The sequence below is a fragment of the Neoarius graeffei genome, chromosome 26, assembly GCF_027579695.1.
Source record: "Neoarius graeffei isolate fNeoGra1 chromosome 26, fNeoGra1.pri, whole genome shotgun sequence".
Lineage (NCBI taxonomy): Eukaryota > Metazoa > Chordata > Actinopteri > Siluriformes > Ariidae > Neoarius > Neoarius graeffei.
Genome location: NC_083594.1, coordinates 48476217 through 48501896, shown reverse-complemented (window position 1 = coordinate 48501896; position 25680 = coordinate 48476217). Strand labels below are relative to the sequence as shown.

The 25680-nt window shown below is 41.0% G+C and overlaps 1 protein-coding gene across 6 annotated transcripts; it reads right to left on the bottom strand.

Moving 5' to 3' along the window:
- Positions 1-236: 236 nt before the first annotated feature.
- nek4 (NIMA-related kinase 4) lies at positions 237-25664 on the bottom strand. 6 transcript variants are annotated; one of them, XM_060910463.1, is made up of 17 exons: positions 25392-25664; positions 21620-21886; positions 20687-20884; positions 20262-20369; positions 13794-13948; positions 13580-13706; positions 13261-13299; positions 10946-11485; positions 10797-10853; positions 7994-8131; positions 7763-7900; positions 5977-6043; positions 5029-5138; positions 3269-3390; positions 2985-3193; positions 2664-2797; positions 237-828 (listed from the first exon to the last, which is right to left on the bottom strand). In XM_060910463.1, the coding sequence occupies exons 1-17, from the start codon at positions 25476-25478 to the stop codon at positions 730-732; spliced, it is 2595 nt and encodes an 864-aa protein (XP_060766446.1). In that variant the 5' UTR covers positions 25479-25664; the 3' UTR covers positions 237-729. The 6 variants fall into 6 exon arrangements, with proteins under 6 accessions (XP_060766446.1, XP_060766449.1, XP_060766447.1 ...); XM_060910466.1 differs by having other exon boundaries at positions 3269-3360; XM_060910464.1 differs by having other exon boundaries at positions 5029-5135.
- Between the last annotated feature and the right edge of the window lie 16 nt (positions 25665-25680).

Sequence of the window (25680 nt, the reverse complement as noted above, 5' to 3'; positions counted from 1 at the left end):
AAACATGCACACTGTGTGCGTGCGTGTGTGTGTGTAAAAGGAGGTCAATTCAACCTCCTTCAGTACACACAAATCAAAACCTTTCTCTCTCTCTCACACACACACACAGTGTGAGGTACAGGAATTTGTCTCATGTATGACACTAATGAGGATCTCTCGCCTAACAGAGTTAAATTTAATTAAAATGTGGCGATATCAGTGTGACATGTTATCCACATGTGATTCCATAACATTGATAATGTTTTGCATATATTTATTTAATAATTAACTCAATGTACTTGCAATGTACAAGAAAAATAACTGAACAGCGGCAGCAGATTCAACACCAGTCTCCTCCTGTTGGCTGTGAGAATCCCTCGGGGTTGCATTTTGTGTATCCAGTGGTGAGCGAGTCACTCTTTGTTGTGAAAGAGTGATTCAGGTCCTTCGTAAATTCATAGCAAAATAAAGTCCTCCTTTGGCTGCAATGTTGTTTGGGAAAACCACATTAGCTTGACGATGGATCTTAAGAGATAATTAAAGACGCTCTTAGCTTTAAGAGGCTTTCAGGAATCCCAGCCCTATCTGAACTTTACAATCGTACAGCAGAAATTAAATGCTGGTCATTTAGATCAGTTGCATAAATACAGCTGATAGTGCAGATTGTTCACATCAGTTCATATTTACAAAGGCATCAAAATATAACCGTGAAAATCCTCCATCATCAGTGGAGTCAGGATCAGTGTTTGCTCAGCATTTGGACCCAACATCCTCGAAGAATTTCAGCTGCCGTACCATAACAGCATACGTCTTGTATTTCTCTTCCCCCATCTGCTGCCGGAGTAAAACCTGAAAGAAAAATCGATCGAGAAAAGATGTTGACTTCCCGAGTATTTTATACTTTACATACAGAAATAAGTTATATGGCAATATCGAGGTACATCTACATTCAGGAAATCTAAAACGGTGATTCATGATGTTGGAAAACAAACCTTTGTTTTGATAAAGTCCTTAAATCCAAGTGGAGCCGTAATTTAAAAGTTAACTTTTCAGTCTGAACTGAATGGAAATTTGTAAACGCAGTGTGCGTCATAAGCCGGCCCGGATACATCGAACGTCATTGTGTTCAGGCATAAAAGAAGTGCAACTACACAGTGATAGACAGGAGCCGCAGTACGAAGGAAAAGGATTTCGGATTTTAGCTGAAAATTTGTACTTTTTTTTTCTTGCTAAATGGTAAGTTAAAGGCAGTAGGCATGTATCAATATCACGTCTCACCAAATCTCTATTTTTTTTTATTCTATCCACATTCCCTAGATATGAGCAATCGCGCGCTCTGATTGGCTACTCTACTACTAAGCTTTCACCTCATATACCGTGAGGAGAGAAAAACAAAATGGCGGATCGTGTTGCTGAACCAACAGAGGATGAAATAAAAACTCTACTCGAAAACAAAACCTCATCTCATCTCATTATCTCTAGCCGCTTTATCCTTCTACAGGGTCGCAGGCAAGCTGGAGCCTATCCCAGCTGACTACGGGCGAAAGGCGGGGTACACCCTGGACAAGTCGCCAGGTCATCACAGGGCTGACACATAGACACAGACAACCATTCACACTCACATTCACACCTACGGTCAATTTAGAGTCACCAGTTAACCTAACCTGCATGTCTTTGGACTGTGGGGGAAACTGGAGCACCCGGAGGAAACCCACGCGGACACGGGGAGAACATGCAAACTCCACACAGAAAGGCCCTCACCGGCCACGAACCCAGACCTTCTTGCTGTGAGGCGACAGCGCTAACCACTACACCACCGTGCCGCCCCGAAAACAAAACCTCAAAAAATAAAAAAAAAGGCAACAAAATATGGAATGAAAGTATTTGATGGTAAGAACGTATCTTTTTTTCTTCAAGAATTATTATAATTGCATTTTTCACAAAATGCTACCGTCATATCGCCGTTTGTTTACATTCGAAGCAGAAATGATTTTGTCGGATGTTTTGTATGAAGTTTTTATTTATCATATTTGCTAAAAATAAAAAACAGGATAAGCGGTTACAGATAATGGATGCTAAAAATAAAAATGCTCTGTTTCTCAAAATCCAGTGAATGTGGATAGAATAAATAATTGTCAAATAACCTCTGGTGTTCGCAGGTGTGTGAACACTTCAGTTTATGCCACACTTTCTTGACACACAGACTAAATGACAGAGAACACACTCGGTAAAAAAAAAAAAAAAGAAGCAAATATGGAAAGCAACTTGGTGTAAAAGTTTTGTTCTCAACACGGAGTACACTTATTATTAACCCCGCCGACAGTAGTCGGAGGGGTTATTATTTTCACCTGCGTCAGTCTGTGTGTGTGTGTATCTGTCTGTCTGCAAGATATCTCAAGAACCAATGGATCGATTTGGACCAAATTTTGTATGTGTTGCCAATCACCCAGGAAGGAAACCATTAAATTTTGGAGGTCAAAGGTCAAGGTCATGGCAGAACTTCGAAATTTTCGCCCAATGTATTTTAATAGGGAAAAGGCGGGGTTTGCACTCGTTAGAGTGTCCCTGTCTAGTTGTTCCTTATGCTGTTTGGGACTCAGCCTTGAATTCTGTACAAATTCCAAAAACTGATGTTATGTTGCTTGAAATTCGAAACGAATCATCTGTAACAGCAGCTGACTTGCCTCTCGCTTGTCTTCATCGTCCTCCTGCATGATGTCCAGGACTTTTTCCAGCAGTTTCACTCCGAGTCCTTTCACCACATCTGTACGCAGACGCTCCACGGCTCTCCTGATCTTCGCTGGCCCTGAAGAGTCATCTAAAGATAGACGGATTAACCAATTAACTTTATTACAAAGCAGTAATAAAATATAATGAAGCGATAGGACTATCCTGAGAATTTATGACACTGTCTAGCTTCATTATCGAACACATGAATTTCCACTTCACACAAGTCACTGTGTAAACAGTTCCGTTTTAATTAAAACTAGTTTTATGAACCGAACCTGAGCGGAAGTCACTGAGATGGAAGTCGCAATCTCCGTCTCCGCTTTTCCCATGAAGCATCAGCGTGTCTCGGTACTTCCTGTTCAGTTTGAACTCGGGCAGCATGGTCGAGCTGCACCGCGAGCTTTCCAGGATGTCTTTGGCGTCCATTCGTAATGTCTGTGTCATCATCTGGACCAGGTCTTGCATCTCGTTGGTTTCACTTTTACTACAGAAGGCAGAATTAGTGTCTGACTGATTTGCAGAAAAATATCCGTCTGAATACTGTTCGAAACCTCCTCACCCCTCTTTGTAGTCTCCCTCAGAGCGCTCTGTGGAGCTGGTGGATGAGCTGCACTCTTCCTCATCCGAGTGACGCCATGATGATTTTCTCTCCTGTTCCAGGACAGAGATCATGAAAGGATTCTGGGAAAGATTTCGAGAAACTTCCCTTGTCGAACTGGACAAAGCAGCATACCAGACATCAGACAGATGCACACGTAGTAAAAAATATATCTCAGGGAGTGAAAAGGACAATTTTGTCCAATTGTACTTTTAACGAGATTGCAAGAAAACCCCGTTTCTATACATTGTTATGAATTTCAAGCTTGACATGGGCTTGTTTTGGGAGATAGTTTTGCTTAATTGAAGAATTTCTTTTGAAAAAGAAGCAAAATTATCAACCAGAACGCCAAGGATGTAGTAGCTCATCTGGCCTGCCATCAAAACAACCCTGACTACCAAAACATCAAAAAGAATTTAAATGTGATGATGTGAGCGAGGACCAACCTCCACGACAGATTGTTGACAACAGGAAAATCAACAAAGGACTAGATTTTGTTCCCCCAGGGAAGATCGACCCAAAACATCGATCAGAACTGAATTCGCATGATAAATGAGAGAGAAGATACAACTCTAGTCAGAAGAAAATGTGTTAAGTTGACCTGATTACTAACTTGTTAGCATTTGTTAGCTAATTACTAATTTGACAATACAATGACCAAGTTTTGTATAGAAGGTCTCGTTCTTTCAAATAAAACAATCGGAACTGAAATCCACCGAGAACTGAGGGAGGATACACGATTCGACTGAAAATAAACAAAGTTGTAAACAAATTGTTTCCAACAAGAAAATCAACAAACAAATGACCAAGTTTTGTTCCCTGAGGGAAGATCGACCCAAAACATCAATCAGAACTGAAATCAGGTGAGAATTGCGAGAGGAGATACAATTCTAGTGAAAAGTCAGAAAACTCGTGAAGTTGACCTCCTCGGCAGTTCGTGAGCAAAAAATTTGACAATACAGTGACCAAGTTTTGTGCGGAGTGATACGTTTTTTCAAACAAAACAATCGGAACGGAAATCCGTGGAGAACTGACGGAGGAGATACAATTTAACTGAATTGTGGACAACAGATGGACGCCATGGCAACAGCTCATCGGCCTTATGGTCAGATGAACTAAAGAGGAAAAGAGAAATGGTCTTTCAGATCTGTTTCCAGCACACACACACCAAAAAAAACCCCGACAATTTTTCAAAAGGACGGCACGGTGGTGTAGTGGTTAGCGCTGTCGCCTTACAGCAAGAAGGTCCGAGTTCGAGCCCCGTGGCCGGCGAGGGCCTTTCTGTGCGGAGTTTGCATGTTCTCCCCGTGTCCGCGTGGGTTTCCTCCGGGTGCTCCGGTTTCCCCCACAGTCCAAAGACATGCAGGTTAGGTTAACTGGTGACTCTAAATTGAGCGTAGGTGTGAATGTGAGTGTGAATGGTTGTCTGTGTCTATGTGTCAGCCCTGTGATGACCTGGCGACTTGTCCAGGGTGTACCCCGCCTTTCGCCCGTAGTCAGCTGGGATAGGCTCCAGCTTGCCTGTGACCCTGTAGAAGGATAAAGCAGCTAGAGATAATGAGATGAGAATTTTTCAAAAGCTGCCTTTTTATATTTTGGTGGCTCTTTTTAGTTCTGATTACGAAACCCGGAAATTCACTTTTAACCTGTAAAAGCATTGCAAGATTCTGAAATTTGCAGAAACAGGAATCCCAGTTCTAACTCTTAGTTCGTCATCCTACCTTGTGTGTTATAGCAGGTACACTGGCAGGTCTCGGGTAATCAGGCTGGTCCGTGTGCTTGGCGTTTAACAAGGCAACATCACAGGATGCCCTTCTGACAGCAGGAGCTGCTTTAAATGAGACGAAAAGCTTTAACAAGAGATCATCCAGCACAAAATATGCCGACCCAAACCACTATTCCCTTTTATCCACACTCCGACATGGTCGACCTGCTGTTTTTCATCTCGGAGCATCTTAGAAAGCTCCAAGCAGTCTTAAACTTATGAATTAATATTGTCAGCGTCTAAAGAAAGCTTTTCATCTCCATTTCAACAGGAGACGCAGAGAAAAAAATGACATTTTCAGGTTTTGGATAAGGAAGGAAAAAGACATTTCCGAGCATGCGGTTTTTGGAAATTTATCCAAGATGGAGTGGTGTGATGCGGCTCAATCTGAAGTGAAGTCACTGTTACCACCTGAAAGTTGATTAGTTTCCAGTCCCAGAGTGTTTTATTCCTCTTATACCACAGCAATTTGCTAACCCTAAGAATTTTTATTCATGAATGAGCGACACGTCAAACTTTTTATCCGTTTACAGTTGAGTTAATGTTGTGGAACGTGCACGCTGGAGACAGTGGAGACTCCTTCTGAAAATGTCACAGAAAGCTCCACCATATCAACAATTACAGACGTTTCAGAAATACATTTATACCGAGCGTCCACTACACAAGTCCCTGTTTTAGCTGCTACATGAGAAGCGATAATATAAATATATGACTTAAGCTGCTGTTCGAGAAAATTTGTCAACAAACTGGGACCAGTGAGAATCAAGAATTCAGTAGTTATGTGGTATAAATTTTAGCGAAAGCTAAGAGATTGAGAAGTTTAAATACAGGATAATTTCTAATTGGCAACAAGCTGTAATTATTTTAATTCAGTTTAGAAACAGTTCTATACATGTTTACATACCTGATTCGCTCTGGTTTTCTCGTGACTTCCTCAGCCGCCTCCTTTCTCGGGCTGACAGAGGCCGATTCTGCAAGTGAAACAGAACACGTTGAAAAAAATAAAAATAAATAAAAAGGTCCACATTCAATCCCAATTCCCTTCACTTCCCCTTTATTTGCTGTTCATTATGTTTAAGTTCATTTAAAAAAAATATATTTTGTCTGATTTTATTTACTCAGGAAAGGTCAATGTTTTAGATTCCTATTTATTTACTTATCTCCTGATTTACTCCCCCCTACCATCCTTGATATTTCGCCAGATTTGGCATTTCTTTGGCAACCCATGATCCATGAAAAAAAATCTGTTAAACAGCACCACATTTACATGCAAGAACAAAACAGCATTAATGTAAAAAGTGTATGTGTGATGAATAAAGTTGTTCTTCTTCTTCTTAATCACAAACGTACATGGAAATTTGAATCAGATTAAAAACAATCAAATGATAACATTTCCTGCTCTGCTGTTTTTCCAGAAATAAATATTGAATCTATTTAACAGTTGGGGCGGCACGGTGGTGTAGTGGTTAGCACTGTCGCCTCACAGCAAGACGGTCCGGGTTCGAGCCCCGTGGCCGGCGAGGGCCTTTCTGTGCGGAGTTTGCATGTTCTCCCCGTGTCCGCGTGGATTTCCTCCGGGTGCTCCGGTTTCCCCCACAGTCCAAAGACATGCAGGTTAGGTTAACTGGTGACTCTAAATTGACCGTAGGTGTGAATGTGAGTGTGAATGGTTGTCTGTGTCTATGTGTCAGCCCTGTGATGACCTGGCAACTTTTCCAGGGTGTACCCCGCCTCTCGCCCGTAGTCAGCTGGGATAGGCTCCAGCTTGCCTGCGACCCTGTAGAACAGGATAAAGCGGCTAGAGATAATGAGATGAGAGGAGATATTTAACAGTTATTCCATGAAATCGAGTCGTACATGAGCTGATAGCTGACGAGATGCGGAGCACCTAGTCAACTATAAGCCATGTATGACGACATTGAGTGGAATAGCTATTTTATTCTCTCCACAGTTACTGCATTTTGAGAAACACAGCATTTTTATTTTTATGTTTTGCAAATTCGATATATAAAAACTTTATACAAAACGTTCGACAAAATCATTTCCGCTTAGAATGGAAACAAACCGGTGAAATGACAGGAGCAATTTGTGAAAAATGCTATAATAATTCTTGAAAAAAAAAGATGCATTCTTCCCATCAAATACTTTTATTCCATATTTTGTTGCAGGGTTTTTTTTTTTTGTATTTTTGGGGGTTTTGTTTTTGAGTAGTTTTTATTTCGTCCTCTGTTGGTTCAGCAACATGCTCCACCATTTTGTTTTTCTCTACTCACGGTATATGAGCTGATATCCTAGTAGTAGAGGAGCCAATCAGAGCACGCGATCGCTCATATCCAGTGAATGTAGATATAATAAATAAATATTTCATTATTACTTGATACAGTATTTTATCTAAGATATAAAATGTGACTTCTGAAGCCTGATTGCACCAGAACTAATTTAGGATTCTCACAGCAATGGGGTGAAGATTTATACAATCACAATAATTTTTTTTATTTGTAAATAATTTTTCAAAACTATGTTGCTTTTTTTTCCTACCCACTTCAGTATTATGGGTGATTTTAGTATAGATAAATGACATCTAATCCCAGTTAAGTGCATTTCAGTTCTAGGTTAGAGCACCTCAAAATATGGAAAAGTTCAAGGGGGTGAATACTTCTGCAGACACCAAAGTGTGAAGTGAGTCCCACCTGTGGTACAGGTTCTTGAGAGTGAGAGTGTGTCAAGTGTTCAACCATTTCAGCTTCACTTCCGTCTCTCCTTTTTATGCCTACGGATTGGGGGTTTTCAGGAAGAGGAGGCAGAGGCCTGGAACTGGCTACTTTCATCTAAAGAATTGGAAAAAAATGATAATAAAAGGTTAAAAAGAAACATGAAGAAGAAAAATTAAAGGAAATGATGTTGCCATCTGCATCACTTACTTTGCTCTCATCGTGGGCCGCTTCTCTATTTCTCTGTCTGCGCTGCCGGGACATGGACAACTCAGAGGAAGAGGAAGGAGGATGAAGAGGTTTGCAGTTTAATGAAGGAGCTGTATGCGGCTCTGGGTTGTGAGGCTCCTGGTAAAGAATCAGAATTTCTTTATTTGCTACATGAATTAATACTATTTCACTCACTGGCCACTTTATTAGGAACACCCATCCATCTGCTGTTTTATGCCGTTCTCTAACCAGCCAATCCCTTGACAGCAGCACAATGCATCAAATCATGCATATACAAATCAAGAGCTTTAGTTAATGTTCACAATGTTCAAACATCAGAATGAAAAAAAAAATTGTGATCTCAAAGTGTGACCTTCTTTCTTTCACTGTGGCATGGGTGTTGGTTTGAGCCAGATGAACTGGTTTGAGTATTTCAGAAACTGCTGAGGTTTCTCCTGGGGTTTTCACACACACCAGTCTCGAGAGTTTACACAGACAGAATGGTGCGAAAAACAAAAAACATTGTGTGTGGGTGGAAACAAATGCCTTGTTGATAAGAGAGGTCAGAGGAAAATGGCCAGATTGGTTCGAGCTGCCAGGAAGAATAAAGCAACTCGTATAATCACTCTTTACAACTGTGGTGAGCAGAAAAGCATCTCAGCATGCAACAGCAGAACAGAAGACCACATTGGGTTCCAGTCCTGCAGCCCAGAACAGGAATCTTAGAATCAAGAACAAGTTCCTATTAAAGTGGCCAGTGAGTGTATATATATATATATATATATATATATATATATATATGATACACTATACTATACTATATTTTTGCTTAAAATATACAGAATTTCCACTGCTACTGAAATCTTTGTTGGATGAAAATTCAATCCTTTATACAGAATTCAGTACAAAATGATCATGCTTATATCACAATGCGGTGGTTGATAAAATACGGACAGGTCCTGGATTACAGACTACGGAAATAAAAAAAAAAAGAAACAAAATAAGGGGAAGCCATGGCCTAATGGTTAGCGAAGCAGCTATGGGACCAAAAGGTTGCCAGTTCAATTCCCTGGACCAGCAGGAATGGCTGAAGTGCCCCTGAGAAAGGCACCTTACCCCCAACTGCTCCCCAGGCTGCTCTGGGTATGTTGGATGTCACTCTGGATAAGAGCATCTGCTAAATTAATGTAATGTAATGTAATGGAGTGGTTACGGATTTTAATACGGATGCATCATGGATGCTAGTAACGTATGGATTGGTCATGGACGTTTCAGTATATTACGGACTGGTTACGAATTTCACCCATAGACTGATTTCGACAAGAAGTTTACGTCCCATTGTCGCCAAACTTGAAGCACATCGCAGTGTTACATTACATCAGTGATGAATCTATATCTAAACCAAAGGCACACAGAAATTGCATAAAGCAAACAAAAATATCCATAAGACCAAAGCCTCCCGGCATAAAAAGATGGAGGAGATGGTAAAAAGCAATACGGACCGAAGTGCCCATGAATTATACAAAGAGTACCTAGCCACAGAAAAGAAGGCGGAAATCACGGACATGCCACGGAATGTCAGTCATATCCATTCCCTTAAAGAGAAGAACAAAACAGAAGAAAGGTCGACTAAAGATGCCCGAATCAATTTGCAAGCAATTGCATATGAAGACAAAGGATTTGTTCATTTCATTGCAACTTTTCCGGATCTTATTGTAATTTTAGGCATGGAAGACATGTTGAACGAATTAAACCAATGTCTTCAGTTTCAACTTCGTAAAACAAATTAACAAGTCTAAAACAATTAAACGTCTGGACTGCTGAAGTTCATAAGTAAAACAGCTTACCTGCATTTATGTGTTTATTAATTTACTGTTGATATTTCATGGAAAATATCACGTCTGTGAATGAAAGATTCGTACTTTGCATTATATTTTTTACTTTCCGTGAATCTGTATTCTGTGCCTCGTCTGTATTTTGTAAACGGTGCCACGATGCTGCTTGATTCTTGATTCTGATTAAGGTGCTGATTAATGTGCTCATTCTAATACGTTATTTATTAACTCGTTTTACTTGCATGGCGGGCACTCGACATCACCTATACCCATATTTACTGGATATGAGAATCACACGCTCTGATCGGCTACTCTATTACTAGGCTATCGGCTCATATACCATGAGTAGAGGAAAAACAAAATGGCGGCACGTGTTGCTGAACCAACCAAGGATGAAATAAAAACTACTGGAAAAAAAAAAAGCAACAAAATATGGAATACAAGTATTTGATGGTAAGAACACATCTTTTTTTCTTTCCAAGAATTATTATTAAAGCATTTTTCACAAATTGCTCCGGTCATTTCACCGGTTTGTTTAGATTCTAAGCGGAAATGATTTTGTCGGATGTTTTGTGTAGAGTTTTTATTTATCGAATCTGTTTCTCAAAATCCAGTGAATATGGATCGAATAAAACAGTTATTCCACTCAATCTCGTCATACATGGATTACATCTTCTCATGTACGACTCGATGTAATAAACGAATTAAAAAACATGCTGATCTCAAAGAACTGTGTATAAATCTTGACAAGTTGCTACAGTCAAGATTTATCAAAGATTTAAAGCAAAATATATTAAAAAGGGAGAAGAAGAGAGGGATGAACTATAAGTAACTGCTGGAACAAACTTCGACAACAGCCAGACAGTAAACGGGGAAAAACATAAAAGAAAATGTCGTTGCTGATTCCTGTGATGTAAGTAGAATAAAACGTTCAGGATTTCAGAAAATAATACAACGTTTCTTCTTACCATCAGCTCCACTGCAATATAAGGCTCAAGCAGCTTCTCGGTGGATTCCAAACTCGTCTGAAACAAACATGGTGAAGGACTGAGTGGTTTTTTTTTTTGAAATCGCAAATTAAATTGCAATCTTTGTGTCATTCCAGACGATAACATACCCCTCTGTCTCCGAAATGATGCTCTGCCTCTGTTTTTTGGTCCTCCTTGTCCTCAGTAGTGTCCTGCTTGTCGGTTTTTACGTCCTGCATGGCTGCCTGCTGCAGCAGTTTCATGGTGTCTTCCTCCACAGACATGCTAACGTTCAGCACATGACAGCCTTTTACTTCTGGTTCAGTTAATTCTGTGGGTTTTGGCAGTACCTTTCCACTTGAACCCTGTGAAATGAGCGAGTGTTCTTCCTTTCTGAGAAGGACACCTGATACTTGTTTTCTGGGGTGTGGCTGAGGAAGGGCGGTATCCTCTTTCTTTTTCTCATCTCTCTCTGTCTGTTTGGCAGCTGAAGGTGCAGGTCGAGGAGGTTTTGCTTTCTGGAGCTTGTCTCTGTGCTCCTGAGGTTGGACCTCGATGTCGATGTTGCTGATGGTCGCCATGTTCTGACCTGTTGCGTTCAGGACGTCCTGACTCGGGGAGTTTGGGAGAATATTGTCGTCTTTGATGCCGTTATGATGTTTGGATTGATTGGAATGGTTTTCTTCTAACTGAAAAATATAAAATTTCACATCAATATTATATGTTTACTGGTTTTTTTTTATATGAATGTCGTTTCAATGCAACACTATTAGCGTGATTTCCACTCATGTCTTGTCCCTAATACCCCAGAATGACTGAATTCTCAATTCTGATTGGTCAGACGGTGTTATTTATTATTACTATCCATACAGGACACTTTTTTGATGGAATAAAAACATGTTCTATTCCCTTCTCGCGGATTTCATTCCTTTGGTTTGATAGCATGCAATATTGTTAGCATATCGCTTATCTTACGTGTATTATGTCACTCTACCCAATGGAGAATGAGCATTGAATATGGTTTACGATATTGCATGGTTGTCACAACATGATGTCACATGTCAGAGACGTAAAACTTCCATGCTAATGAATGACTGTAACAATTTGTAAACAAACATGGCCGCCAGGTTTGCTTTGCTAAATACGGAACATTTCGAGAGAATTTTGAAAGAGAAAGATACGTTGAACACCCAAAAGAAATGTATAATAAAAATAATAATATCATTGGCTGGCTTTTTTTCGTGGTATATCATATATATTCCATTCAGCTACTCATCTTGGACTCGTTTAATATCATGCTAGCTGAATGGAAAATATCTGATATACCACGAAAAAAAGCCAGACAATATTATTTAATTATTTTATAACAGCAGCTCTGATAATAGTAATTACGGTCTCAGCTGATTCGACATATAATCATTTAACAAAGAAAATATGCACGTGTCTGTGTTGTTCTGGTAAACCTTTCTCTCAGGAAGGAGTATCCAGTGTCAACACTTTATAACAGACTTAAAACTCTTCCTTTAGGTTTTCCACTATGGGAAAGTCTTCAGGACACAGGACATTATGGATTCTTTGTCATAATTTGCATAATTAACTGAACAGAACAAAAATCTATAGCTGCCATCATGTCACGTTCCACAATGTTAACAGCAACTATAAATGGACAAAAAGTACAATGAGTGCATTCGGGCAAATTGGTATCGTAGAAGGAGGATCAGAATCACGTTTACTGGCCAAGTATGTTGACACAGACAAAGAATTTGGTTCCGGCAGTTGGTGTCTCTCTCACGATACCGAAGAAGTGTGACTATATCTAAGTTATGTATACGTAATACAAGAAAAATGTACATATGTGTACGTAATGTACAATATGGACAATACAGACATTGCACAATAAAATAATAAAAATATGCAATCGACATTTAACAGTTATCCCACGAAATCGAGTCGTACATGAGCTGATAGCTGACGAGATGCGTAGCGCCGAGTCGGCTATAAGCCATGTACGACGAGGTTGAGTGGAATCACTGTTTTATTCTATCTCCATTCACCGGATTTTGAAAAACAGAGCATTTTTATTTTTTGCAAATTCAATAAATAAAAACTTTATACAAAATGTCCGACAAAATAATTTCTGCCTAGAATGTAAACAAACCAGTGAAATGACCGGAGCAATTTGTGAAAAATGCAATAACAATAATTCTTGAAAAAAAAAAAGAAGATACGTTCTTACCATCAAATACTTTTATTCCATATTCTGTTGCTTTTTTGTATTTTGGGGGGTTTTATTTTCGAGTGGAGTTTTTAGTTTGTCCTCGGTTGGTTTAGCAAGACGCACCGCTATTTTGTTTTTCTCTATTCACAGTATATGAGCTAATATCCTAGTAGTAGAGGAGCCAATCAGAGTGCACGATCGCTCATATCCAGTGAATGTGGAGAGAATAGAACGCAGAATGCTTACCCCTTCTGTGTCTTCTCCATGTCCCATAGAGTGCCGCTTCTCCAAATAATAAAATAAACAGAATCAAACACTTTGGAATGTCCTATTATTGAAATATAATCAACTCCTTTTCACGTCAGGACATGTCACACCACCATGTTGTTGATTATTTTCCTATAATAACAACACCTCGCTGAGTGTTTTATTCCTTACTTAAGTTTGATATTTGACTGAAACTGTAGACTCATACCCAACTCTGACTTGTCAGGCAAGATATAATTTGTAGCTAAAATCATTAACAATCCCAAATACAAATATCTGGAGAGTGTGTGTGCTTTACCCTGTTTTCTTTGCATTTCATCTCCGATTTGACACACTGTGACTCCTGCTTTTGAAGGACGGGCGCTTTGGCGGGCAAGTCTCTGTTTGGCTCGTTGTTCACCTTCTTTCGGGATTTGGCAGTTTTCCTGTTAAACAGCTATTTGTAAGAAACGAACACACTCTACCAAGTTTTCTGACTAAACTTTATTAGCCATAATTAATATTATATTTACTCTTTTGTGGTCTCCAAAAAGACGGCGATCTGCTGTTTGATGTAGGGCTGCCGCAGAACGTGTTTGACATCAGGTCTGTCGTCTGGCCTCTTACACAGCATGCGCTTGATCAGCTCTCCGAGCTGAGGATCATACTGACTTGGCATCTGAGGCAACTAGGGAATAAGAAGCAGAGATTCTGGGACTGAAGAAATACTAAGGAACCAAAAATCATTTCTTGTTTGAGGAATGTTTCACAGAAAAATGGATTGATCACATAAAATTTTGTGTGAGGAGAAATAATAATAATAATAACAAATGTCTAAGTAAAAGTGCAGTTTCTCAGTATGAGGTCATGCTCAATAGTTTTGGCTCTCCTTTAATCTACTAATATATAGATTTAGACACTGCCTAAAAACGGAGCTCCCATCTGTTTCTGGGTTGTAGAATTTTCTGATATCATAGCCAGCCTCTTTTTAGTGAGACTGGCTTAGATTCAGGTGTGGAGCTATCAAGTTTCACAAAACTGCCGGAAACGGAAGTGAGGGAGCTGATTGCTGGATGTAGTAAGAAAACGTGTAGCATCGATCCAATGCCGACATCCCTGGTGGTTGAGTGTATTGATGGCCTGTTGCCAGTTATAACAAAGATAATTAATTTGTCACTAGAGACGGGGAGTTTTGCTGATGACTGGAAATGTGCTCTTGTCATTCCTTTGATGAAGAAGGGAGGCCTGGATTTGACATTAAAGAACTATAGACCAACGAATAATTTGCAGTATGTCTCCAAGTTGACGGAGAAAGCTGTTTTCAGCCAGTTGCATGCGCACATGACTTCCAACTCACTCTATCCTGAGCTACAATCATCCTATAGAGAGTTTCACAGCACTGAAACAGCGCTATTAAAGGTAATGAATGATATCTTGATGAAAATGAACTTGCAAGAAGTCACCCTTTTGATCACATTAGACCTTAGTGCCGCATTTGACACTGTCAATCACGGAATTTTACTTAGTCGTCTCTCTGATGAATTTGGGATTGGTGGCAAGGCCTTGGAGTGGTTTAAGTCTTACCTGTAGGCAGGGGACAGTGTGTTTCTATCGGGGGGGTCAGTATCGCGACGGTTTAATTTGGACTGTGGTGTCCCTCAGGGGTCGTGTTTAGGACCTCTTCTTTTTGTCATGTACGCATCGGAGCTGTTTAAAGTGATTAAGAACGATCTACCTGAAGCCCATTGTTATGCAGATGATACTCAGTTGTATCTTAGCTTCAAACCGGATTCTAGTTCCTCACAAGAAGAAGCTATAAGTGCTATGGAGCGCTGTATCGAGAATATCAGATGCTGGATGATACATGACAGGCTCATGATCAATGATGAGACTGAATTTATACTTATAGGAACTCGCCAGCAGTTAAAGAAAGTAAGCTCTGTAAAGGTAATTATAGAGAACGAATTGATTGAGTCTAGCTCCAATGTAAAGAATCTTGGCTGCTGGCTGGACTCAAAGTTGGGTATGTCAAAACACATTACGAGCATCTGTAAAGCAGCTTTTTTCCATCTATACAATATAAGATGCATAAGGAAGTACTTGTCTAAAGACTGTCTAGTTACCTTAGTCCATGCCTTTATTACAAGTAGGGCGGATTATTGCAATAGTTTGCTGTATGGTCTCCCTAAAGAGCAGATCGCCAAATTACAGCGTATTCAAAATGCAGCTGCAAGGTTTATACTGGATGTCTGAAAATATTCACACATTACTCCGTTGTTGTATTAGTTGCATTGGCTACCCATACATAATCGTATACAATTCAAAGTACTTTTAATTATTTTCAAGGCCATCCATGGCTTCGCACCATGACATATTTGTAAGCTTATCAAAATCAAGGACAAATCGTCATACAGCCTGAGATTGAACAATGGCATTCTACTTAAGCATCCCAATAGCAAGATGAGAACAAACCTTGGCGCACGTTCCTTCACAGCCGCAGCACCGTTATGGAACAGTCTTCCAATGTCAATTAGGAATATAGAATTACTGACCGATTTTAAGAGAGTGTTAAAGACGTATCTATTTAAGCAAGCTTTTACTTAATTTTATAAATCTTTTGTCTGTATTATGTATGGTTTTATAAGAGTCATATATGTACATTTTGTAATTGTTTATATATTTGGATACTTTTATATAAATTTATATTTTAATGGAACATGTAAGTATTTTTCTTGACTTTGTAACCGAATTGTAAAGCACTACTGATCTGCCATTGCTAAATGGCGCTGTAAAAGTAATAAATTATTCATCTCATCTCATCATCTCATCCTTCTACAGGGTCGCAGGCAAGCTGGAGCCTATCCCAGCTGACTACGGGCGAAAGGCGGGGTACACCCTGGACAAGTCGCCAGGTCATCACAGGGCTGACACATAGACACAGACAACTATTCACACTCACACCTATGGTCAATTTAGAGTCACCAGTTAACCTAACCTGCATGTCTTTGGACTGTGGGGGAAACCGGAGCACCCGGAGGAAACCCACGCGGACACGGGGAGAACATGCAAACTCCACACAGAAAGGCCCTCGTCGGCCCCAGGGCTCGAACCCAGGACCTTCTTGCTGTGAGGTGACAGCGCTAACCACTACACCACCGTGCCGCCCTAGGTGGTGTGTATGACTGGTAACTACTAACACTGTCCATTAAGCGGCGTGTATGACTGGTAATTACTAATACTGACCACTAGGCGGTGTGTATAACTGGTAATTACTAGCACTGGCCACTAGGCGGCGTGTATCACTGGTAATTACTAGCACTGGCCACTCGGCGGCGTGTATCACTGGTAATTACTAACACTGTCCACTAGGCGGTGTGTATCACTGGTAATTACTAACACTGTCCACTAGGCGGCGTGTATCACTGGTAATTACTAACACTGTCCACTAGGCGGCGTGTCTGACTGGTAATTACTAACACTGTCCACTAGGCGGCGTGTATCACTGGTAATTACTAGCACTGTCCACTAGGCGGCGTGTATCAGTGGTAATTACTAACACTGGCCACTAGGCAGCATGTATCACTGGTAATTACTAACACTGTCCACTAGGCGGCGTGTATCACTGGTAATTACTAGCACTGTCCACTAGGCGGCGTGTATCAGTGGTAATTACTAACACTGGCCACTAGGCAGCATGTATCACTGGTAATTACTAACACTAGCCACTAGGCGGCGTGTATCACTAGTAATTACTAACACTGGTCACTAGGCGGCGTGTATCACTGGTAATTACTAACACTGTCCACTAAGCGGTGTGTATCACTGGTAATTACTAACATTGTCCACTAGGCGGCGTGTATCACTGGTAATTACTAACACTGGTCACTAGGCGGGGTGTCTGACTGGTAATTACTAACACTGTCCACTAGGCGGTGTGTATGACTGTAATTACTAACACTGGCCACTAGGCGGTGTGTATGACTGGTTAATTACTAACACTGTCCACTAGGCGGTGTGTATGACTGTAATTACTAACACTGGCCACTAGGCGGTGTGTATGACTGGTTAATTACTAACACTGTCCACTAGGCGGTGTGTATGACTGTAATTACTAACACTGGCCACTAGGCGGTGTGTATGACTGGCAATTACTAGCACTTCCCACTAGGCGGCGTGTATCACTGGTAATTACTAACACTGGCCACTAGGCGGTGTGTATGACTGTAATTACTAACACTGGCCACTCGGCAGCGTGTATCACTGGTAATTACTAACACTGTCCACTAGGCGGCGTGTATCACTGGTAATTACTAACACTGGTCACTAGGCGGGGTGTCTGACTGGTAATTACTAACACTGTCCACTAGGCGGTGTGTATGACTGTAATTACTAACACTGGCCACTAGGCGGTGTGTATGACTGGTTAATTACTAACACTGTCCACTAGGCGGTGTGTATGACTGTAATTACTAACACTGGCCACTAGGCGGTGTGTATGACTGGCAATTACTAGCACTTCCCACTAGGCGGCGTGTATCACTGGTAATTACTAACACTGGCCACTAGGCGGTGTGTATGACTGTAATTACTAACACTGGCCACTCGGCAGCGTGTATCACTGGTAATTACTAACACTGTCCACTAGGCGGCGTGTATCACTGGTAATTACTAACACTGTCCACTAGGCGGCGTGTATCACTGGTAATTACCAACACTGGTCACTAGGCGGGGTGTCTGACTGGTAATTACTAACACTGGCCACTAGGCGGTGTGTATGACTGGTAATTACTAGCACTTTCCACTAGGCGGCGTGTATCACTGGTAATTACTAACACTGTCCACTAGGTGGTGTGTATCACTGGTAATTACTAGCACTGGCCACTAGGCGGCGTGTCTCATCTCATCTCATCTCATTATCTCATCTCATCTCATCTCATTATCTCTAGCCGCTTTATCCTTCTACAGGGTCGCAGGCAAGCTGGAGCTGACTACGGGCGAAAGGCAGGGTACATCCTGGACAAGTCGCCAGGTCATCACAGGGCTGACACAGAGACACAGACAACCATTCACACTCACATTCACACCTACGGTCAATTTAGAGTCACCAGTTAACCTAACCTGCATGTCTTTGGACTGTGGGGGAAACCCACACGGACACGGGGAGAACATGCAAACTCCGCACAGAAAGGCCCTCGCCGGCCATGGGGCTCAAACTCGGACCTTCTTGCTGTGAGGCGACAGCGCTAACCACTACACCACTGTGCCGCCCCTAGGCGGTGTGTATGACTGGTAATTACTAGCACTGTCCACTAGGCGGCGTGTATCACTGGTAATTACTAACACTGGCCACTAGGCGGTGTGTATGACTGGTAATTACTAGCACTGTCCACTAGGCGGCGTGTATCACTGGTAATTACTAACACTGTCCACTAGGCGGTGTGTATGACTGGTAATTACTAACACTGGCCACTAGGCGGCATGTATCACTGGTAATTACTAACACTGGCCACTAGGCGGCGTGTATCACTAGTAATTACTAACACTGGTCACTAGGCGGCGTGTCTGACTGGTAATTACTAGCACTGGCCACTGGAAGGTGTATATGACTGGTAATTACTAGCACTTTCCACTAGGCGGCGTGTATCACTGGTAATTACTAACACTGTCCACTAGGCGGTGTGTATGACTGGTTAATTACTAACACTGTCCACTAGGCGACGTGTATCACTGGTAATTACTAGCACTGGCCACTCGGCGGCGTGTATCACTGTAATTACTAACACTGTCCACTAGGCGGTGTGTATCACTGGTAATTACTGACACTGGCCACTAGGCGGCGTGTATCACTGGTAATTACTAACATTGTCCACTAGGCGGTGTGTATCACTGGTAATTACTAACACTGTCCACTAGGCGGCGTGTATCACTGGTAATTACTAACACTGTCCACTAGGCGGTGTGTATGACTGGTAATTACTAACACTGGCCACTAGGCGGCGTGTATCACTAGTAATTACTAACACTGGTCACTAGGCGGCGTGTCTGACTGGTAATTACTAGCACTGGCCACTAGGCGGTGTGTATGACTGGTAATTACTAGCACTTTCCACTAGGCGGCGTGTATCACTGGTAATTACTAACACTGTCCACTAGGCGGCGTGTATCACTAGTAATTACTAGCACTGGCCACTAGGCGGCGTGTCTGACTGGTAATTACTAACACTGGCCACTAGGCGGTGTGTATGACTGGTTAAATACTAACACTGGCCACTAGGCGGTGTGTATGACTGGTTAATTACTAATACTGGCCACTAGGCGGTGTGTATGACTGGTAATTACTAACACTGGCCACTAGGCGGCGTGTATGACTGGTAATTACTAACACTGGCCAATAGGCGGCGTGTATGACTGGTAATTACGATCATTGGTATGTTGGCAGGCGCAGGACCGAAACCATCAGAAAACAACTCGATGGGTTTTTTTTTATGTATCTGCACTCTATGCCTATGGGGCTCTGCAGGAACTCCGCTAAATAATGTACAGCAAGTACCAGGAACTTACGCTGCAGATGTCCCACAAAATAATCTAACTATAAATGGATAAAAAAAATGCACCATTTTCTATTCAATTCAGATTGTAAGCACTGGCTGTAGAGTTTCAGGATGTGAATTTATATTAAAAGAAACTGAACTTCCGGGTATCATACCATAACAGCATGACTAGTCATGCTTTATTCTTTGCTCACTGGACAATTTATATCGTCTTTCATTATAAATTTTTCCTATCATGAGATTCTTGATATTCAGTACCAGGATCATACGTGGTCACAATTCTAAATAAAAATAAAAATAAGCCCCACAAAGAAAAAGAAGCTGTTGTGACGACTACATTTGAGCGTTTCTTCATTCAGAGTTGTACAGGGGGAAAAATATGTAACCATGAAAACATGCCTCATCAGGAAAAATAAAATACAAAACGTTATCGAATGTTCCAGAAGTTACCTTTCCCTCGACGATGCGGTACACGAGCGAGTTCATGTCCTTTGCGTTGAAGGCATGTTTCAGAGTTGCCATCTCGTACACACAGCAGCCCAGAGCCCAAACATCCGACTACACAAAGAAAACTTAGTGCTTAATAGAGAAGGAAATTACTTCCTGAAGAAATTAGGTTTGTTTTCATTATCTATTCTTCATCAGTGTCAGGACCACATCTCTGCGCTCTTGTTAGTTTCTCCATCCTGAAAATGGACCACCATTCATATAATACCTGCTCATCGGTGGTCCATTTCTGTTGATTGACAGGACAGATGGAGCTTGATATATAATGCAGACCAATAAAAACACGACAACTGGTACACAATCATGCACATACTGTCGATGGGAGTTCAACCTGATAAACTGGTACTTCGGTATATTGTGTGCGATACCTTGTAGTTGTACGGTTTGTTGGAGAACAGCTCGGGACTCATGTAGTACGGCGTTCCGATCAAGGTGCTAGCCATGTCGTTCTGATTCTCCAGAACCCGCGCGATGCCGAGATCACCCACTTTGATTATGTTAGTCTTGGTCAGGAAGATGTTCTGCGTTTTCAGATCTCGGTGCAAGATGTGTTTCTCGTGTAAATACTAAAGAGAACAAGAATAAGAAAGATTTTTTAAAAAATCAGAGTGCTACCTATTATTATTCTATCCACCTTCACTGGATATGAGCAACTGCACACTGATTGGCTACTCTACTACAAGGATATCAGTTCATATACCATGAGTAGAGAAAAACAAAATGTTGCTGAACCAACTGAGGATGAAATAAAAACTTGACTCGAAAACAAAACCCCAAAAATACAAAAAAGCAAAAAAATATAGACTAAAAAGTATGTGGTGGTAAGAATGTATCTTTTTATTTTTCAAGAATTATTATAATTATAATTATTATTATTATTATTATAATAGCATTTTTCACAAATTGCTCCTTTCATTTTGCCGTTTTTTTTACATTCTAAGTGGCAACAATTTTGTCAGATATTTTGTATAAAGTTTTTATTTATCGAATTTACAAAAAATAAAAATGCTCTGTTTCTCAAAATCCAGTGAATATGGATAGAATAAAACAGTTATTCCACTCAACCTTGTTGTACATGGCTAATAGCCAACTCGGTGCTACGCGCCTTGTTGGCTATCAGCTCATGTACGACTCGATTTCGTGGAATAACTTAAATAGCCAGGAGTGGATCTGATTGTATAATGCATGCTGTTGAATTCTCAAATCTGATTGGTCAGCTCTCAAACTTTACCTTTGCCAACATGGGAAAGTCTTCAAGACGTATTTAAACAGCATAAAAGATGAAAGGAAAGTTCGACTACCTGAAGTGCCATGGCGATCTGGACAAACCACTCCACCACCTGTCTCTCAGGCAGCAGCTCACCCTTCTGCTGCTTCAGCCTGTGATACAGATCTCCTCCCTCACAGAAACGCATAACTATGTAAAGCTGATAGTCCGCTCCTTCCCATGATTCCCGGTAGGTGACAATGTTGGGATGTTTGAGCTGGGACAGGAGCTGTGCTTCCTGTTCAGCTGCCCGACGCTCTCGTTTCGACGATGTTCTCAGGTTCAGCTTCTTGATGACGTACTGGGTGAGAAAAAACGGTGCGTTAGAAGAACCACTCGAAGTAAAACAACATGATACTAAATACTGATCCTGTATTCAGTCAGGATCTGCAAATATCAGTGAAACACAAGATGGTGGCTCCTGTTCGTATGTAGCAGGAATCACCTTCATAAAATACTGGAAAAGGCAGGGTTTTGAAAAAAATTAGTTTTTTTGAAATATCAATAACAGACATTCAAAAGTGTCCACACACACACAGTACTGTGTAAAATTCTTAGACACATGTAAAGAAATGCTGTCGACCAAAAACGGCTTAAAAATAATGAAATGTTTCAATATTAAAAAAAAAACTATAAACAGTAAGCCATAATAAATGAAACAAAGTCAATATTTGGTGTAACACGACCCTTTGAGTTAAAAAAAAAAAATATATATATATATATATATATATATATATATATATATATATATATATATATATAGTCAGTTCAGGTCCAGTGAGTGCAGTTTTATAAGGAAATGAGCTGTACATTTTACCGAGCATCTTACAGAACCAGCCACAGTTCTTCTGGACACTTTGTCACACTCGCTTCTTAATTTTGAACCAAAACTCAGTAGCCTTCATTATGTTTTCTTTTTTCACCTGAAAAGTGCTCTCTTTTGGAACATGCTGAATCGACTGAATTGTATCTTGTGGTGCATTTGTATATTGTAGCTGCAGCACAAAATCATATATTAAGAATTTTAACGAAGCACTCAGACTTTATGCTGACGATACTACTCTTTACTCCAGCGATTCATTTCTTGAGCTTTTGGAAATCAAGATCAACTAAGATCTCATTTCAGTTACTGACTGGTTCTCTGTTAACTATCTATTTATCAATCATTCAAAGGCTATCCCCTTTGGTAATGGTGATACCATCCTGACTTTCACTCTCAAGAACAAGGTCACTGAACAGAAAGACAATTTGGAACTACTTGGCATTATTATTGATAGTACCTTGTCTGAGTCTTTATATTAAGAACACACTTAAAGTATATGCTAAACTTTCAGCCATCAAATAAATAAAAAATGTGATCTCCATCAACACTGATGTGACGCTATATAAGGCTTTCATCATAGTGCATTTTAAATACTTTACTCAAGTAATAAACTTGAGAAAGCCAATTGTTTTGGTCTTAGCTCTATCTTCAAACTGCCTTATGGCTGTTCATATAAAGAGGCTTTAGACAAGGTCAACCTACAGACACTAACACAGACAGTCATACCATTCCTTGCCCTTGGTTTATCAAGCCTTAGTCTCTACCTGTGGCCCGAACTACATAAAGGAACTCTTTCAAATACAACAAAACCATTATAAATTAAGAGGGGTTAACCTTAGACTAGCACAACCAACACCGAACAGCAAATGGACTCGGATCATTTACCAATCTGGTGACTTGTATGTGGAACAATCTCCCTACAGAACTGAGACATCTTGATTCTCTAATCAAGTTTAAAAGTGCTATAAAGAAAATGAATCACACTCGTGGCACATTGTGCAAATGTAATATTTGTGATCAATAGAGTTAAACTGCATTTCGTTATCTTTTCGACTTGACAATATCTCATTCATCTCATTATCTCTAGCCGCTTTACCCTGTTCTACAGGGTCGCAGGCGAGCTGGAGCCTATCCCAGCTGACTACGGGCAAAAGGCGGGGTACACCCTGGACAAGTCGCCAGGTCATCACAGGGCTGACACATAGACACAGACAACCATTCACACTCACACCTACGGTCAATTTAGAGTCACCAGTTAACCTAACCTGCATGTCTTTGGACTGTGGGGGAAACCGGAGCACCCGGAGGAAACACACGCGGATACGGGGAGAACATGCAAACTCCACACAGAAAGGCCCTCGCCGGCCCCGGGGCTCGAACCCAGGACCTTCTTGCTGTGAGGCGACAGCGCTAACCACTACACCACCGTGCCGCCCCGACTTGACAATATTTGATTTTTAATTTTTTTAAATGTAATATTATGTCTTATGCTTGGTTTTTATATTTTTCATTTAGATATTTTATTATTTAGAATGTATTTGTTATGAGGGTGGCACGGTGGTGTAGTGGTTAGCACTGTCGCCTCACAGCAAGGAGGTTCTGGGTTCAAGCCCCAGTGGCTGACGGGGGCCTTTCAGTGTGGAGTTTGCATGTTCTCCCCGTGTCTGCGTGGGTTTCCTCCGGGTGCTCCGGTTTCCCCCACAGTCCAAAGACATGCAGGTTAGGCTAATTGGTGGCTCTAAATTGACCGTAGGTGTGAACGGTTGTTTGTCTCCATGTGTCAGCCCTGTGATGATCTGGCGACTTGTCCAGGGTGTACCCCGCCTCTTGCCCATAGTCAGCTGGGATAGGTTCCAGCTTGCCCGTGACCCTGCACAGGATAAGCAGTTATGGATAATGGATGAATGGAAGGAATAAGGTCAGAGACCCCCAATAACTAAACTCGAACCCCACACTTCCAATCTGTGACATTAATGCACTTCATCTTGAAATGTGCAAAATTGCAGTTCAAACGTCATCTTCATTCTGTGAACTTTTATTGCACATTCCAGCACACAATGTACAGCTTGGCTATTTATTTAACCCATTGCACATATTCTCTTCTTCTCACACATACATTCATGCTATGACTATTCTCAATCTTCATCATGTGATCTGTTTTTGCACATTCTGTGACATAATGTACAGCTTGGATATATACGTATGTCTGAAGGTTCTCAGTCAGTCATCCAGGTCATCGTAAACTGTAGGTCCTAAAGAAGGCAACTGGACTTGCTTGAAATTCTTGAAGATGTTTCACCTCTCATCCGAAAGGCTTCTTCAGTTCTGAAGAAGCCTTTCGGATGAAAGGTGAAACAGTGGTGTAGTGGTTAGCACTGTCGCCTCACAGCAAGAAAGTTCTGGGTTTGAGCCCAGCGGCTGACTGGGGCCTTTCCGTGTGGAGTTTGTATGTTCTCCCCATGTCTGCGTGGGTTTCCTCCGGGTGCTCCGGTTTCCCCCACAGTCCACAGACATGCAGTGGCACACACATATGCAGCGGCTTTGCTCTCCTATGATGAACTAAATTCCATTGTACATTTGTGCAGTGACAATAAAGGCATTCTATTCAAGAATTTCAAGCAAGTCCAGTTGCTTTCTTTAGCACCTACAGTGTACAGCTTGGATTTCAACAAGCCATGCACATAGCCCTGAAATATGTCCACTTTTCAAATTTGTATATTCTAGACTCTTTTTATTTTTATTCCATTTATATAGCTACTTTTGTTGTCTTTGCTAAATTCTTCTATCAATTCAATTCAATTCAAGTACAAAATCACCAAAGCAAATTCCTTGTATGTGAGAACGTACTTGGCAATAAACCTGATTCTGAAGATCTTCCCATCTGAACTGCATCACTCAGGAAAGTTCTCAGAATGACAACAGAAATCATTTCCCCCGCACACAATAGAGATGATTAGACTCGACCTGTCCGATCTGGTCTTACCTGTTTGCGGTCAGATTTGTGTTGCACCAGGTTCACCTCCCCATAACTCCCCTTCCCCACTACTCGGATGAAAACATAGCTCTCCATAATTCTCTGTAAATTCCTAATCGTAGTCCTGCAGAACGGATCAATCGACTAATCCCAAGTTTACATTAAGTTTCACTTCATGCACGAGAGACCATTTTGTTGATACTGTCCAAGTTCAAACTTTGATTTTTTTTTTTTTTGTGTGTGTGTGTCTCAGCGATGCTGCAGGAAATTACCAAACTAGGCTTCTTCGTCACCAAGC